Here is a 13,897-nt window from a genome sequence, read left to right on the forward strand (position 1 = left end):
TTGCTGTGGGGTTTCTGATTGGTTGATCTGATAGTAGCTTCTTACATCTGTGGGTACGTATCGGCAAGTGCGTCAGATCTGCCCCACCGCAAAAAAAATTCTGCAGGGCAACGACTGATTGTGCCGACCGGTGAACCTCCGCCCAATGCGTATAAATATCTGGCCACCCTCCCCTCCCTTCGAATTTTTTTTCCTTTCTTCTTCATGTCGACAAGTCAGTCTCACTCCTCCCCCCATACTACCAATCTGAGCAATTGAACTAACCTGTCTCCCAATATAGTACTTCAGAGAATCATTTCTATAGTATTCGTCCTTCTCTGTGTTCCCTACAGGAGCCACAGATCCCACCCTGGTTGATGAATGATATCCCCGTTGCCCTAGAGTGAAAATTCTTTTACGGGAGCACCAAGGTCTTGTGCCTTCTTGCTCCTTACTCTCGCTCTGCCCGCAAGGGTGGCGGCCCTCGCAAGAGGTGCTGTATAGAGAGTGGTAATGATCTCAACCCCGATTTGTCACGGTCTTGCCTTCGGGCGCGTGGCCGGGGTGGGCGATGGCGGACGTCTGACAGGCTTATTTTTCATTGCTTTCATGCGCTTGTCGCGTGTAGTGAAGAAGAATCGGTATCTGGGTATTGTGTAGACTAGCAAATATTGTACATTAGATAATTGTGAAGCTACGTATTGAGAGCTTTAGGGTGGGAATTTCATGTCATGTAGTCGAGTAGAGCGGAATATTTGGATGCCATGTCCTTTTTAGATCTGTTAGTATTCAATGTTATGAGCTATCTGTAAATTAAATTTGCATTTCCGGTGTTTCTTGAAATTGTCGGAGTGAGTGCCAGATGTTCGTCTATCTATAATCTCCGAACCTCTGTACTTATAGTGGCTCTAAGCTAGCTTCTAGGCTTTCATCTTCGAGCACCTATACCTGCTTTAGCCTTCGCATTTTGTATTGGTCTCATCGTCTCAGTCAACTCTCCCTGGTCGATATAATTTAAGTTATCCTCGGCCATGGAGGGACTACGGTGGTCACAATCGTAGTCAGTGTTTCTACTGTAGTCATCGTCAAAAGCAGAGCGGGCCCGTCAGCGTTTCTTGGAGAAGGCTCTGTTGGCATCGAAGCGTTAGATCAGTTTAAAATCGTCCAAGTGGGAAATTCTATTCTGATACTCAAGTCTTTTAATATTCCTAACAACTTAACAGACTTCCTTTAGTTACCCGTAAATATTGAAGGATATGTCATGCTTTGCTCTGTTATGGCATAGAGTATAGTGCCATTGCACTGAAGTAAAGACACGCTAATATCACTACTGACGTCTCAAAATGTCCCTTACGAAGAGTTGGATGTATTATCCCCCTAAACCAACGTGAATATAATTTATAAGTTACTCGTCTTCGCACTTTCACGCTCTAATTCGCATCCGCATTACAATTTACACACACAAAAACACCCATCCACGCAAACATCCAAGAAATCCGATCAAGTCTTGATATAGGTTCTATTAAGGATGTCTGTGTAATCCGCATCGTCATGCCTTAGTGCCCAGAAAACAATTGGAACGTACTCCCCCCAATGGAGAGCTTACAAGGTCTGTCCGAGCCTAAAGGCTAGCAATAATAGCCATATTCCAACAATGACCTGACCATGCACCATCGCCAATCGTACAGAGGGAAAGAAAGAAAAGTAGTAGGGATATCATAACTAATTAGCAGCCGCAGACGTCATTCGACACTTGAACGTAAGAATATTTCATCAGCCCAAGCGTGACGCGTGTACGACAGATTCTCAAAAATCAACTCCCGCCTCATATGCCCGTCCGCCGGTCCCCCGTCCAATCGTCTTATAGCTCTGCCAAGCGCCATTCGGACCAAGAGTGTCAAATCGGCTCGCGCCCATATGGCCCATCTGACTATCCGTAAACCCGGCGAAGTAGAATCCGATCACAACCACCAAATATGTCAGGATCAAGATGCTGCCCTTGAAGTAGTTGCTCTTGCCTTCGCCGTACATGTAACTCAGAAGGAACACGCACAGAATGACCGTCACCATATCCCACTGTGGGAATAGAAGACTGAATGTCCAGTGCGTAGGATCTTGGTTGCCGACCGGTTGGAGAGGGTAAACCGCAGAGAAGAAAACTAGCGCGGGGATTTGAAGAAGGCAGACCTGTAGGGCGTACGCAGAACCGATTTCCATGGATAACGCAATGTTTCCATTCATGGCGAAGGAAATGGCATTCTAAATGAAACAGTACTGGTTAGCTTAAAATACGTAGCGGACCCGAAGGGCACGAAGGGGCAGTGCTCACCAAAAATTCGGTGGTATTGGGTACCAGAGCGAATAAAGTGATACCTAGAAATTTTGGGTCGATCGCGTAGTTGTCTAATACCACGTCTACCGTGTCGACCAGAATCTCGGCAACGACTGCATAGAGAATAGTAGCACCCATCAGGATAACTGCACTTTTCGTCCGGCTCCAGTTCGGAGCATCGTGACCTCCATGGGAAGCCTGGGCATTCTCACCGGCCTCGTCGGGTTCGGGAAAGGTAGCAGAGCGAATGGGTGTAGGACGTGTTGCCGGGGTACTAGCTCCGGCGTTTGACGGTTGGGTAGAAATACGACGTGGCCCTCGAGCGTCGCGGGCTGCGATAGCGGCTGCTGTTGCCGCTACTTCTGTGACGCTGCGGACTAGATCGCTGTTCTCTGCATCAGAAAAGCCGGGAATATGGACATTCGAACGAATGCTATCCATGGCATCATTACTGCCTCTTGGTGGAACCATATGCGGTGTCTGGACACCCCCATTGAACGGGAATCCCTCTGTTGGCTGACGCAAATGGCGGCCCTCTTCTCCGCTTGACAAGCCGACTTGTTTCAACGACTGGCCTAGGATACGCTTGTACAGGTTGCTGTCTCGGATATCTGCGCCAGTTGAATCGCCGATATTACGTGCTTCAGACAGACGAGCTGTATGTTGCTGAAATTCTTCATGCTTCTTCTCGTCGATTTCGCTATTCCAAATGACGGCGGCATGGGTCCTAAGAGTGAACCAGAGACCGATGACATATGATAAGAAAAGACAAATGGCGGCCAAGTAGCAAAAGGGACGCACAGCTTCGATATAAAAACGGTCATCAAGCGCTGGTACTTGTGAGTAGTAGCACCGACGGCAATCGCGTTCTTTGGATCCTATAAAATCAGTGCAGCTCTGACATCGGAGTTCGTGCGTGCCGTAGATTTGGTAGAAGAGGGTTGGTCCAAATGCAGCAACGGTAGCAAAAATTAGCATGGTAGATGTGACACCGGCAGACCTGGCATTAAATCGTTGGGTCTTGCGTTTGATAGCACCGAAGCACATCGATAACCCGGGCAAAAAGAGAATGCCAGCAAATATACTCCCAATGATGCTACCCTCGACTAACTGGCCTTTGCCATCCTTAAGCGCGACACAGTAGAGGAAGACTTCCACAATCGTTGAAAAGAAGGCATTGATTGCAGCACCAAGGCCCATAGAAGACTGGGCCGAGATGGACGCAACAGCCTGGCCTATGAAGTACGCTAGAGGAATGATGGAGAATAAGCCGGCTACGAATAAAAAGCCCGGAGATGTCAGGAAATTGTCAACATGAAGGACTGTATCTAATACGAGCCAGTCAAAGATGACGAAAATGACAACGGCCATGAGGTTGATAAGAAATATGTTAGTGCCATCGACGGTGTATTTCCAATACTTCAAACCTACAACTCGATACGTGCAAAGCAGGATGGAGGAGTGCGTGCCATCGGACGTCCTGGCGGTGCTGATATCGGACTCGAAAGATAGAGCCAGCGGATGTCTTCTAAGGTGGTCAAAGAGAAGGTTTGTAACTTTACCCATCGGAATCCAGAAGACCAGAAACCAACAGATGGCAGAGACAATAAGCAGAGAAGGCGTGATGAGACCCCAAAAGAAAATGAAGAAGATGACACGGCCGATATTCCATTGTCCGCGGCCAAATAACCGCCTCTTCAGTCGCCGTCCTGGGTCGCTCGAATGATCGTGGCGCCTCGAGCGAGGAAGGAGGCTATCTGTCTCGCTAGGTTCAGAGTCGATGCTCCTTCTTGATCGGCCGATGATGGAGCGATTTCGTTCAGGGCCAAAGAACAACCGTCCGTATTCCAGGTCGCCACTTTGCCATTGCTCATACTCGCTGATGCTTCGACCCTCACCTTCGTCTTCATCTAGATATGCTTCGTCCTGCTCGAGTCGCACGAATTTCCCAAAGGGGTAGAAAAGATAGCCGGCCAGACCCCATAGCACGCGGCCATATTCCCTGCCGCTAGGAGCTGCCGCAAAAATAAAGCAGGCTATGGCGCCCAGCGCAGCAAACAGAGCCATCCACCAGCCGAAGGCCAAGGTCCAGATGAGGTTGAAGAACAGTAACCAACTACTGACCCGACCGCCAGGAAAAGAATGGATGTCACCCTCGGCAGTCTTTTGAACTGATCGATCTTTCTTGTACAATGCAGGCTTCCAAATCCTGATACCGAAGGGATGTGTCTCGTTGATAGCCTGTTGGCGGTCCTTCAATGTGAAACTTTCAGTATCGCTGATATCGTCGTCGTCGTCGTCATCGTCGTCGTTGTTGTTGTCGTTGTTGTCGTCATTAAGAACGCCCGAATCCGGAGGCGCATCTTGCAATACACTCTCCTCATGTGGTTGCGACGGCAAGTGCCCCTCCTCGTCCTCTTCTTCTCGCAGTTCATCAATTCCTTCCTCTTCAGGACCGGCGCTGCGACTCGAGTGTACTCGAGACAGGGTCGGTGGGGCCATACCCCGTCGCCGCAGTGTAGATGACGGTCTTGCCTGTTCATTATTATAAGCCGGAAGAGGGGAGAAAGTCTGCTGTCGCCCAACAGTGTCGTTCTCCACCTCGTTGACGTCATCATCCGTAGAGAAGACCTCGCCGCGATGGGGAGCTAATGTGTTGGAAGAGGCCCTGCGAGGCATAGCGGGCTTTCTAGGACGCTGTCGGCCACGATCTGAGCCAAGTAAGGGAGAACGAGGTTGCTGAGTTGCGGCTCTCGAGTGTGCTCGTTCGTGGGCAGTGGATTCTCCCAAAAATTGTGTACCACCGCTCGTAGGCGGCGGCGGTGTTTGAACCGTACCTAGATCAGGAAATCGGGTTAGCTTAGTTCGTTTCTGATGGAGAATTGACGTGACAGGCGAGGGACACGCCGCTAGAGTCAGAATTAAGTTTAGAGAGGTAGGCTACGACATACCATAAGACTGGTCTATTCTTCTTCGCACGGTTTCGGCGGACTGGTAACTTTCGGGGAGCGTAGTCTCTCTGGTATCGCGTCGAACGGATTGCTGTCGCGAATCTGTAGGCGAGGGCGGAGCAGCAGAGCTACTGTCGTCCTGCGAATGGGGATCCATCGCGGATAGAGAGTATTCGAGATCTTCGCCGCCAACGAAGTGGGCTCTCTATTAAACTACCTAGCTAATGAGCATATAGGGTAATTCTCAAGGCTTCAAGACAAATATAGCTAAGGTTAGGGAGGAGATAGTATGCGATTTCTTAGTTTTAATTTGACAAGAGGCTAAAGATGAGGAACGATAGGACCCGAACGATGTCTGTGGAACCCGATGGGAATGTAATTGTAGTATTGTATGACTTTGGCTTGCAGGTCTAGCGTTGCTGCGGCATGTCTTGCGGACGAATCCAAGATGCGGAGATGTTCAAGTGATAAACAAGTTAGATTAGATGAAACGCTTGAAGCGGCTTTACGATAATTATAGGATCCTAGGTTATTAAAGAGACAAAAGAATAAAATAAAAGAGGTAACAGGTAGGTAAGATGAAATTGAAAGGCAGCTTACGACTGCTCACTGCTCACAATTGTTAGTCAGACCTTGTGCGACACATAAAGCATAGCTACATGTATCTGGCTATCGCGAACATAGCACATGGCTGAAAGGCAGTGGATAGGCAATGGGATGGAGCGAAGTCCAGTCCAGTCGCAAGTCGTGATTGTGACTCGTGATTATTTACAGTGTGAGTGGACAATGTTTAGCGCACCCTTGTCGAAGTCGTCCCGCCTGGAAGGTGTTGATTACCTACAGACGACATAGTACAGGAGGAGTTACAGGGTAAGAAAGTTTACTTGATCCTTGCTTTGTAAGGTACATATGGTACATTAGGTACCTAAGGTACTACCTTCTCGATAACAGATCCTGGCAGCCGCGCCTGCAAGACAGATTACAATTTACCATTGCTGCCACTCAGAAAATGATGGTCTTGAACTCTCAAACATAGGTACAGAAAATAGTTCAACGCTCAGTAAGGAGAGCAATAGTTGCCATATTAAAATCGCTTAGGCTTAATAGGTAAGTACCTTAGAATGACAGCGATCTAATGGGTCCTCCGTAAAAACCTGCCGTGAAAAAGTTCTGGAAGATCTTCGAAGTGTACCTACGTAATTGATGCATGTAAGCCTGCTAGGCTTCGAAAATCAATGCATATGCTTTGCACCTGCTACATTACAGCTCTGTGCCGCATCCGAATTTACGTTACCTAATGTAACCTTTAGATAAGTAGAAGGTACACATGTACTAAGTTGTTGCAACGTCGGGATTTTAGATTTACCGTAGTTCCGGAACGCGTTGCTGCAACTGCCTGCTTCGGATCTAAGCTTTACTGACCCTGGTCCAGTCCATCATTGGCGTAGCCTTAGCCTCACTATCCCAACTCTATCGCTACATTCGACTTCATCATCATCATCATCAACATCCTCACCACATAGTAATCTTCCTCAGGTAGCGCAACTCATTGTACAAACGTTCTATCGTCTCCTTAGAACTTGACCTACGACATAAAAGACTTTAGTTCTCCTCAAAGGAGCCCTAGCAACCATGGCGCTCGACAATTACTACCACAACAAGATCGAGGCGATGAAGCTTGAGATTCTTAAGGGCCAAGCTGTTCTTCGGCGTCTCGAAGCCCAGCGAAACGATTACAACTCGAGAGTGCGATTGCTAAGGGAAGAACTAGGTCTTCTGCAGCAGCCCGGGTCGTATGTTGGCGAAGTGGTCAAGGTGATGGGAACGAAGAAAGTATTAGTGAAGGTGCACCCAGAAGGCAAATATGGTATGGAAGACAAGCTTGTTTGAGCTATGTGCTATAGCTAACAATTTATAGTCGTCGACGTCGCCGATTCTGTAGATATTGCGAAGCTCACAGTAGGCAAGCGAGTAACGCTATTATCCGATTCCTACAAGCTCGAGAAGATCCTCCCGTCCTCCGTTGACCCTCTCGTCTCTCTCATGATGGTGGAGAAGGTGCCCGACAGTACATACGATATGATTGGTGGTCTAGACCAACAAATCAAAGAAATCAAGGAAGTCATCGAGCTGGGTCTAAAGCATCCCGAACTGTTCGAGTCCCTCGGTATCGCACAACCGAAGGGTGTGCTTCTATATGGACCTCCCGGTACGGGAAAGACGCTGTTAGCTCGAGCTGTTGCGCATCACACAGACTGCAAATTCATTCGAGTCTCCGGTTCGGAACTCGTGCAAAAGTACATTGGTGAGGGTTCTCGTATGGTTCGTGAACTGTTCGTAATGGCCCGAGAGCACGCACCCTCAATTATATTCATGGACGAAATCGACTCTATCGGTTCGTCGCGAGTGGAGGGTTCATCGGGCGGTGACTCGGAAGTGCAACGAACCATGTTGGAACTTCTCAACCAGCTAGACGGTTTCGAGCCGACCAAAAACATCAAAGTCATCATGGCGACAAACCGACTGGACATTCTAGACCCTGCTCTACTTCGTCCCGGTCGTATTGACCGCAAGATCGAGTTCCCACCGCCATCAGTCGAGGCCCGAGCCGATATTCTGCGCATCCACAGCCGCAAGATGAACCTAACAAGAGGCATTAACCTAACCAAGATCGCCGAGAAGATGAACGGCTGTTCTGGCGCCGAACTGAAGGGTGTCTGTACGGAAGCCGGCATGTACGCTCTACGTGAACGAAGAGTTCACGTCACACAGGAGGATTTCGAACTAGCCACAGCCAAGATTCTCAACAAGCACGACGACAAGGAGGTTTCACTCCAGAAATTCTGGAAATAAGCTTGGCATGTCTACTGCACGATGTCCTTATGCGAACTTGCTACGAACCTTGGTATGGCACTGGAGATGAAATCGACGATGACTTGGGCGGAGTCAAAGATACTACTTTTGTAAAGTGTACAATAATCCTAGAGACAAAGCAAGATAGGCGAGACCCGTCCATTGGGGCCTCGTTATTTCAAGATGATATGCAGGCGTTACACGATTGCAACTGCTCTCCGTGCTTAGTGATTCTAGTTTGCTCTCGACCCCGTATAGCCTAATGTTATAATGGTGTAAATATGTAAAAGCATAGTACTAGAAGTCCTGTCATCCACTCAGCCTAGTAATAAGTACCAGGAGCTTCAGGTATCCCCCCCCCCAGGGCAATCTTATGTTGGGTAAACACAGAGTCACGATGCCGCAGGCTAATTAAAAATCAATTATCACGTAAGGAGGTATAGAGCAATTTCAACTGCAGAGTATCGATGTATTTCTATCTGTTCTGCTCCATATTAGCAAGTATGTGTACGCGGCTATATACTCGCTACTATAAGTTGCGGTATCGTCTAGAACCAGGGCCATCGTCGTCACCACCACCTCAGTATATCCCCATTCTTATTGTACAAATCTCATCGTCGACGTGGCTGCTGGTGATAGGTACTCCTGTAAAACCTTCTGTCTCTTTCTTTCTTCCTTAACTGCTTGTTTTCTTTCCTGGTCCCTGCTGTAGGTCCCGCATGTGCAATGCTTTCATCTCGCTAGTAAAATAAAATAAAACAAGTTTAATATGCCATGCCGTAGACCTGGAAACGCCTATAGAAGCACTAAATCCTTCCCTGAACTCCGTATACCCCTTGCCTAGCTAAACCATCTAGCCGATGGTATGTACCTTCCGACCGTGTCAGAATGCCGTATTGATGCAAATGCGAACTTATGCAATATATCTTGGGCCTACCCCTATTCCCTGTCAGTCTTATAACTCTTGCCGAGACATGCTCCGATTTGCCTTGTCTCTTCATCTTCTAGCATCCATAGTCTCGCTACGTGGCCGACCCCTACCGCCAGCCATACTATTGCTCTTTTCATGAACTCTTGAGACCCATTCTGCCACAGTCTCGTAGCAGAGGACAAACTGCCGTAAGCTTTGGACCATGCTCAGTCGCTGCCTTCGGAAATCTTCCACTGTAGCTTCAACCAGATCAAGGCTTGTATCTTCAAGCCAACTGGTTTCCAACTCATTATTACCATTCGCCATTGGTCTAGGCTTAAGGCCATTGGTGGTTGAAGTCCGGCGATGGATAGGTGAGCTTTCATTCATGTTCACGTCTCCATCTCCGTCTACGCGGTTGGCTGTGGCTTGACGTTGCCGCTTTAACATGTCGATGACGGTATCAACAGTACAGAAGGTTCCAGTGCGACCACAGCCGGCAGAGCAGTGCACAAGCATTGGCCTAGCATTCGCATCAGCTTCCGGTTCGTCGAACCGAGCCACGGCTACCGGAGTCTCGGTAGGGACCGACGCAGCAATTGAACTTGCGTCCACCGGCAACGTAGCACGCTGCATCATGTTGGCCAATTCAACAAGAGCCAGTAGATGGGACGGCTGCGCTGGGGCACCAAAGTCAGGCCACAGGAGATATTGAAGTTGGGTAATTTCGCGTATGGGAGAAAACGGATGAGCAGCGTGTGACAACGCGAATTTTCGAACAATAACGTAGGGGGTCTCGGGTTGTGTCTGAGCGGGCTGCGTGTTCTGGGCGGATTCAAACGCCGTTGTAGTGGCAGCACGGCGTCGTCCATAGTCCGACGCGCTGCTTGTGGACGTGGTCCCAGAATTTGACCGATGCTTATCCATATCAAGCGATACTTTCTTCTCGGATATCGACTTGAGTTTAATAGGTCCAAATTCCTTATCATGCCAATACGGATGGCATTTAAGTTGACCCCCTTCTGATTCTGCAGTCAACATGACGATAACACGAACATCTTGGTCCCAGATCACAGACCAAAAATCCTAGAAAGAAACAGCTGTGAGCTTCAGAGATTAACAGGTAGAATATCACGATAGGCAAACTTACATCAAAGGTGGCTGGCAGAGGGCCCTGAGAAGCAATATAACGCTTATGACTACGCGAGGCTTGAACATGGCTAGCATTAATATAATCGCAAGCACCTTGGGCTCGACCGGCCAAACGGACGCGAGCATGCTCGAAAGGAAGGATGTCCTTGTAACGGTTTTTAACACCCTGCTCTACTCCCGAGAGGCAGATTCGTCCAGAATTTTGACTTGGAGGCGCAGACGCATTGAAAGATGCATAGGCTTCCTTCATACGAGATTGCTCACTACGCTCGATATTCAGGAATCTCTCAGACGCTTTCTTGCCATGATCTGATGACCGAGTTATATCTTGAAGCCAAGGAGGGAGTGTATTCGAATCCAAATTAGATGGCACAGTGATATCCATCTGTCCGACACCATCTGCTAGATCCATATTTTGCCGGATGTTGCTAAAAAATGGATTAGGATTATTAGCATTTGATGGGAGCATTACACCGCCGATAACAGGCGCGAAGCTCGGTCGTCCGCCCTCCGGTAGAGTAACTGCGGTGCCCGCCCGTTCTGAAGCTGATTGATGATCAATGAGCGCAGGATATTCAGTAGAAAAGGCATGAAACCCCCCTCTCAAAAGATACGAATTCCCGGAAAAGCCCTCATTCGAAAACTTCTTGAACATATTCATAGCTGAAGTTGCATCCCGTTTTTCTGTTGAAGAGGCATCGTATACGATGAGATACTTAGCATTTGACCATTGTGCAAACTTCTGTTGGTCTTCTTCGGTCTGGAGGGTCTGCTGTAGCTTTTGCAAATTGAATGTAGCGCGCTTCAGAAGAGTCGTTGGTATGCAGAGATTCAGAGCACCGCGAATGCGCGACTGAGCGTAATGTGTAGATACACGGACATCCAGCAAAAGATACTCATTTTCGGGCATATTCGAAAGCATATCCTTAAGTTGCCTTGGTAGAATGAGCCCGGGTCCATTTTCAAGCGTCGTCGGTAGCGTCTCAGCACGAGCTTTCATGGGTTCTATTGTCTGTTCTAACTTCTCATCAGACAACGATAGTCGCGGGTGCCGATCTTCAGGTTTGGGCAACGCCATCCTGCGGATGGGCTCAAAGGGAGAGTCAGCACGAGCGGGCGACTCAAACCGAGGCATGTTGCTAAATGAGGGAGGATTCAGCGACACCTCCGAATTCCTCTTCGAATCTGATGATACATACGCAGAGTCGTTTAGACTGTCCGTATCAACATCCATTCGGCCGCCAACACCATCGACAACCTTGCTGTTTAAAGATCGGGTACTAGACATATCCGAGGCGGTATCGCTGTGATTGGTTGACAAACGCGGAGGCCTAGGTCTTACGAACATAGGTGACGGGGATGGCGCAAAGTAAGCGCTCCCTAGATTGAAACCCTTGGAACGATTCGCATCGACTTGGCGTCTGAAAGCCTCAAACTCCGGGTTGGCATCAAGAGGAACTTGTTTCGGTATCGCGGCACCAAACGACTTGACGGACGAGCTCGGAGGACTCCAGTGATCGGGAGGAGCAGCATCCGAGTTACCAACGTCAGCAGCCGAATGGTCAACGTTGAGACCGAAATAATTGGGACTAGGCGGCCGGACATCTGTAACAATAGGGGGTAATTTGGCACTAGGCGGATAGGGTTGGCCGACGGAATGAGGCATGCGAGGCGACGCCATGGGAGTCGTAGACTTATTAGCGCGGAAGGACTGTAGATTGGTTTGAGGATGGCGGGAGTGGTGAGAGTGGTGGGAGTGAGACGAGGCAAGAGCCGGTCTCGTAGAGGTCTTCATGGTGTAATGGTGAGTGGTTGCGGTGGTAATGCTGGCTGCTGAACGGTCGTTGCTTTTCGTCGAGTCTGGAGCCATTTTCATTCTCATCTTGCGTATGACGTCGTGTCTCTGAGCGGACCAGCCTCTTCTTCTTCCCATTTCAGTATTTGCCTGTCTTATAATTTGGACATAACGAGCGACGGCTTGTTCAGAGATGCATATACGTTTTCTTTTTTTTCTTTTTTCCAGTGATACTGGGATTTGTAGAATAGTGTTGTAGTTCTAGCGGCACGTATAGCTCTCGCTTTCTCCTTACGTCGTGGCTGAAACGTGGGAAAAGGAAGCCGGGTTAAGAGTGAGACAATGTTCGAAGGCAGTAGTAACAGCCTCAACCGCAAGCGTAGCGCGCACAAATAATACGAGGAGGCGACGGACAGAATAGAGTCCAGCTCTTTCGAATGTGACGATGGTAATAGAAACACCGAAAGATGGTGGGTGGGGGAGAAGACGGTTAGAAAAAGAGTCCTTTCTTGCCCGCTCTTTCAGGCTTTAGGAACTCTTTTGCTTTTTTAATGTGTGGCCCAGTCGATACGGTGGTGGTGGTGTGCGTGTGTGTGTGGAATGGACAATGAGGCCTGGACCACGGCGATCTCTACTTGGATGTACTTAGTAGACGCAACTTGGTCGCACGGGAAATAGAACGAGAGACTGCCCTGACTTGATAGATGTACGTAGATGGGGGCGGTCTCGGGTTGCCTGACTGGAGCAAGGCGACTGTCTCGTGCAGGTACTTAAGAAGAACCAAGGTACAGACTGGTAGACTGGTAAGACTGGTAGACTGGTAGGTGTCATAGAGGGTCGACACTACGGGAGTTTCTGGATCCTATTAGGGCAAGAGAATATGTCGCCTGAGGTAATGATCTGCGATTCAATGGCGCTACTTTGCGACGGCAGCAAGGGTCGAAGGGGTAAGAGACACGGCGCCTCAAAAGCGTGGAGACGGACAATATACCTACACTACATTAGGTAGGCAATCCATAAGCTGCTTGTTCCTATTCTTCTACTCTTTTTTTTTTTCAGGGACTCCTGGAATGCCCGTTCCCACCTATTCAATGCTAGACAAGTAGCTTGAACGAGAGCAGGAAAATGAGCCCCATTTAGATTGAGCCTTGTTAGAGGATTTGTTACGCATGAATGCTTTCTAGTCAAATGACAATGAAGTGTATTATGAGGTAGGGAAGCAATCTTATTCAAAATACATATTCGATTGACACGTAACATAAGATTGGAGAAAAGGTGAATAAAATGAAAAGAATACGTACGTAGTAAAAAAAAAGGGTTCCCGCCTCGATGACGAAATGGCAAAAGATTCGGGGGTGAAAGAATAAGCAGGAGGACCCTTGAAATTGATGGCTCGGCGAAACCTTGCTCTTTTTTTCTTTTCTTTCTTTTGACATAATATCATGACATGACATGAGGCAAGTGTCATAAAGTACCTAGACTTACATAGATATAGATAAGAGAGCTCTTTCCTTTCCTTCCATTCTTCATCCCTACCTCTTTCATTCATAATACTTGAAATACTTTACACAAGCCATCCGCAGTCACTTAAAAGTTTGCGGTTTGTAATGATTATCAGGCTCTCATCTCGCATCTGATGTTTGCAAGGTTGTTTGGTTCAACCGCGCTTAAGGCAGATTTGGTAGGTACCTATTAGAATCCATACATCCGAAATAGCTTCGTACAATTAGGTACATAAAAATAGACCATAGGGTGGTACGGGACTTGCGCGGTACTAATAAAGTACATACATGTGTACATACATGTGTGCCATATGCACATTGACGCAGACCCGAGGTGGCGCATCATGAAGACGTCATAGTTAGTACCTAGATACAACGTAGTAGGACAAGCATGAGCACAGGCCACGTGCGACCCCCTTTTTC

General features: G+C 48.2%; 3 protein-coding genes across 3 annotated transcripts; 1 reads left to right on the plus strand and 2 right to left on the minus strand.

Moving 5' to 3' along the window:
- Positions 1 to 1,785: 1,785 nt before the first annotated feature.
- Positions 1,786 to 5,419, minus strand: F4817DRAFT_313601 (Sodium/calcium exchanger protein-domain-containing protein; the record flags this gene model as incomplete). The annotated part of the gene is made up of 3 exons (XM_049300267.1): positions 1,786 to 2,238; positions 2,309 to 5,148; positions 5,263 to 5,419. The coding sequence occupies 3 exons, from the start codon at positions 5,417 to 5,419 to the stop codon at positions 1,786 to 1,788; spliced, it is 3,450 nt and encodes a 1,149-aa protein (XP_049161191.1).
- A 1,289-nt stretch (positions 5,420 to 6,708) lies between these two features.
- F4817DRAFT_330422 (26S proteasome subunit P45 family protein) lies at positions 6,709 to 8,399 on the plus strand. Its single transcript, XM_049302391.1, has 2 exons — positions 6,709 to 7,129; positions 7,181 to 8,399. Exons 1-2 carry the CDS (start codon positions 6,895 to 6,897, stop codon positions 8,113 to 8,115), a joined length of 1,170 nt encoding a protein of 389 aa, XP_049161192.1. The 5' UTR covers positions 6,709 to 6,894; the 3' UTR covers positions 8,116 to 8,399.
- A 713-nt stretch (positions 8,400 to 9,112) lies between these two features.
- On the minus strand, positions 9,113 to 11,972 carry F4817DRAFT_357268 (uncharacterized protein; the record flags this gene model as incomplete). Its single annotated transcript, XM_049305896.1, has 2 exons — positions 9,113 to 10,111; positions 10,176 to 11,972. The coding sequence occupies 2 exons, from the start codon at positions 11,970 to 11,972 to the stop codon at positions 9,113 to 9,115; spliced, it is 2,796 nt and encodes a 931-aa protein (XP_049161193.1).
- Positions 11,973 to 13,897: the final 1,925 nt, after the last annotated feature.

This window comes from Daldinia loculata (assembly GCF_022478755.1).
Source record: "Daldinia loculata strain CBS 113971 unplaced genomic scaffold F4817scaffold_11, whole genome shotgun sequence".
Classification (NCBI taxonomy): domain Eukaryota; kingdom Fungi; phylum Ascomycota; class Sordariomycetes; order Xylariales; family Hypoxylaceae; genus Daldinia; species Daldinia loculata.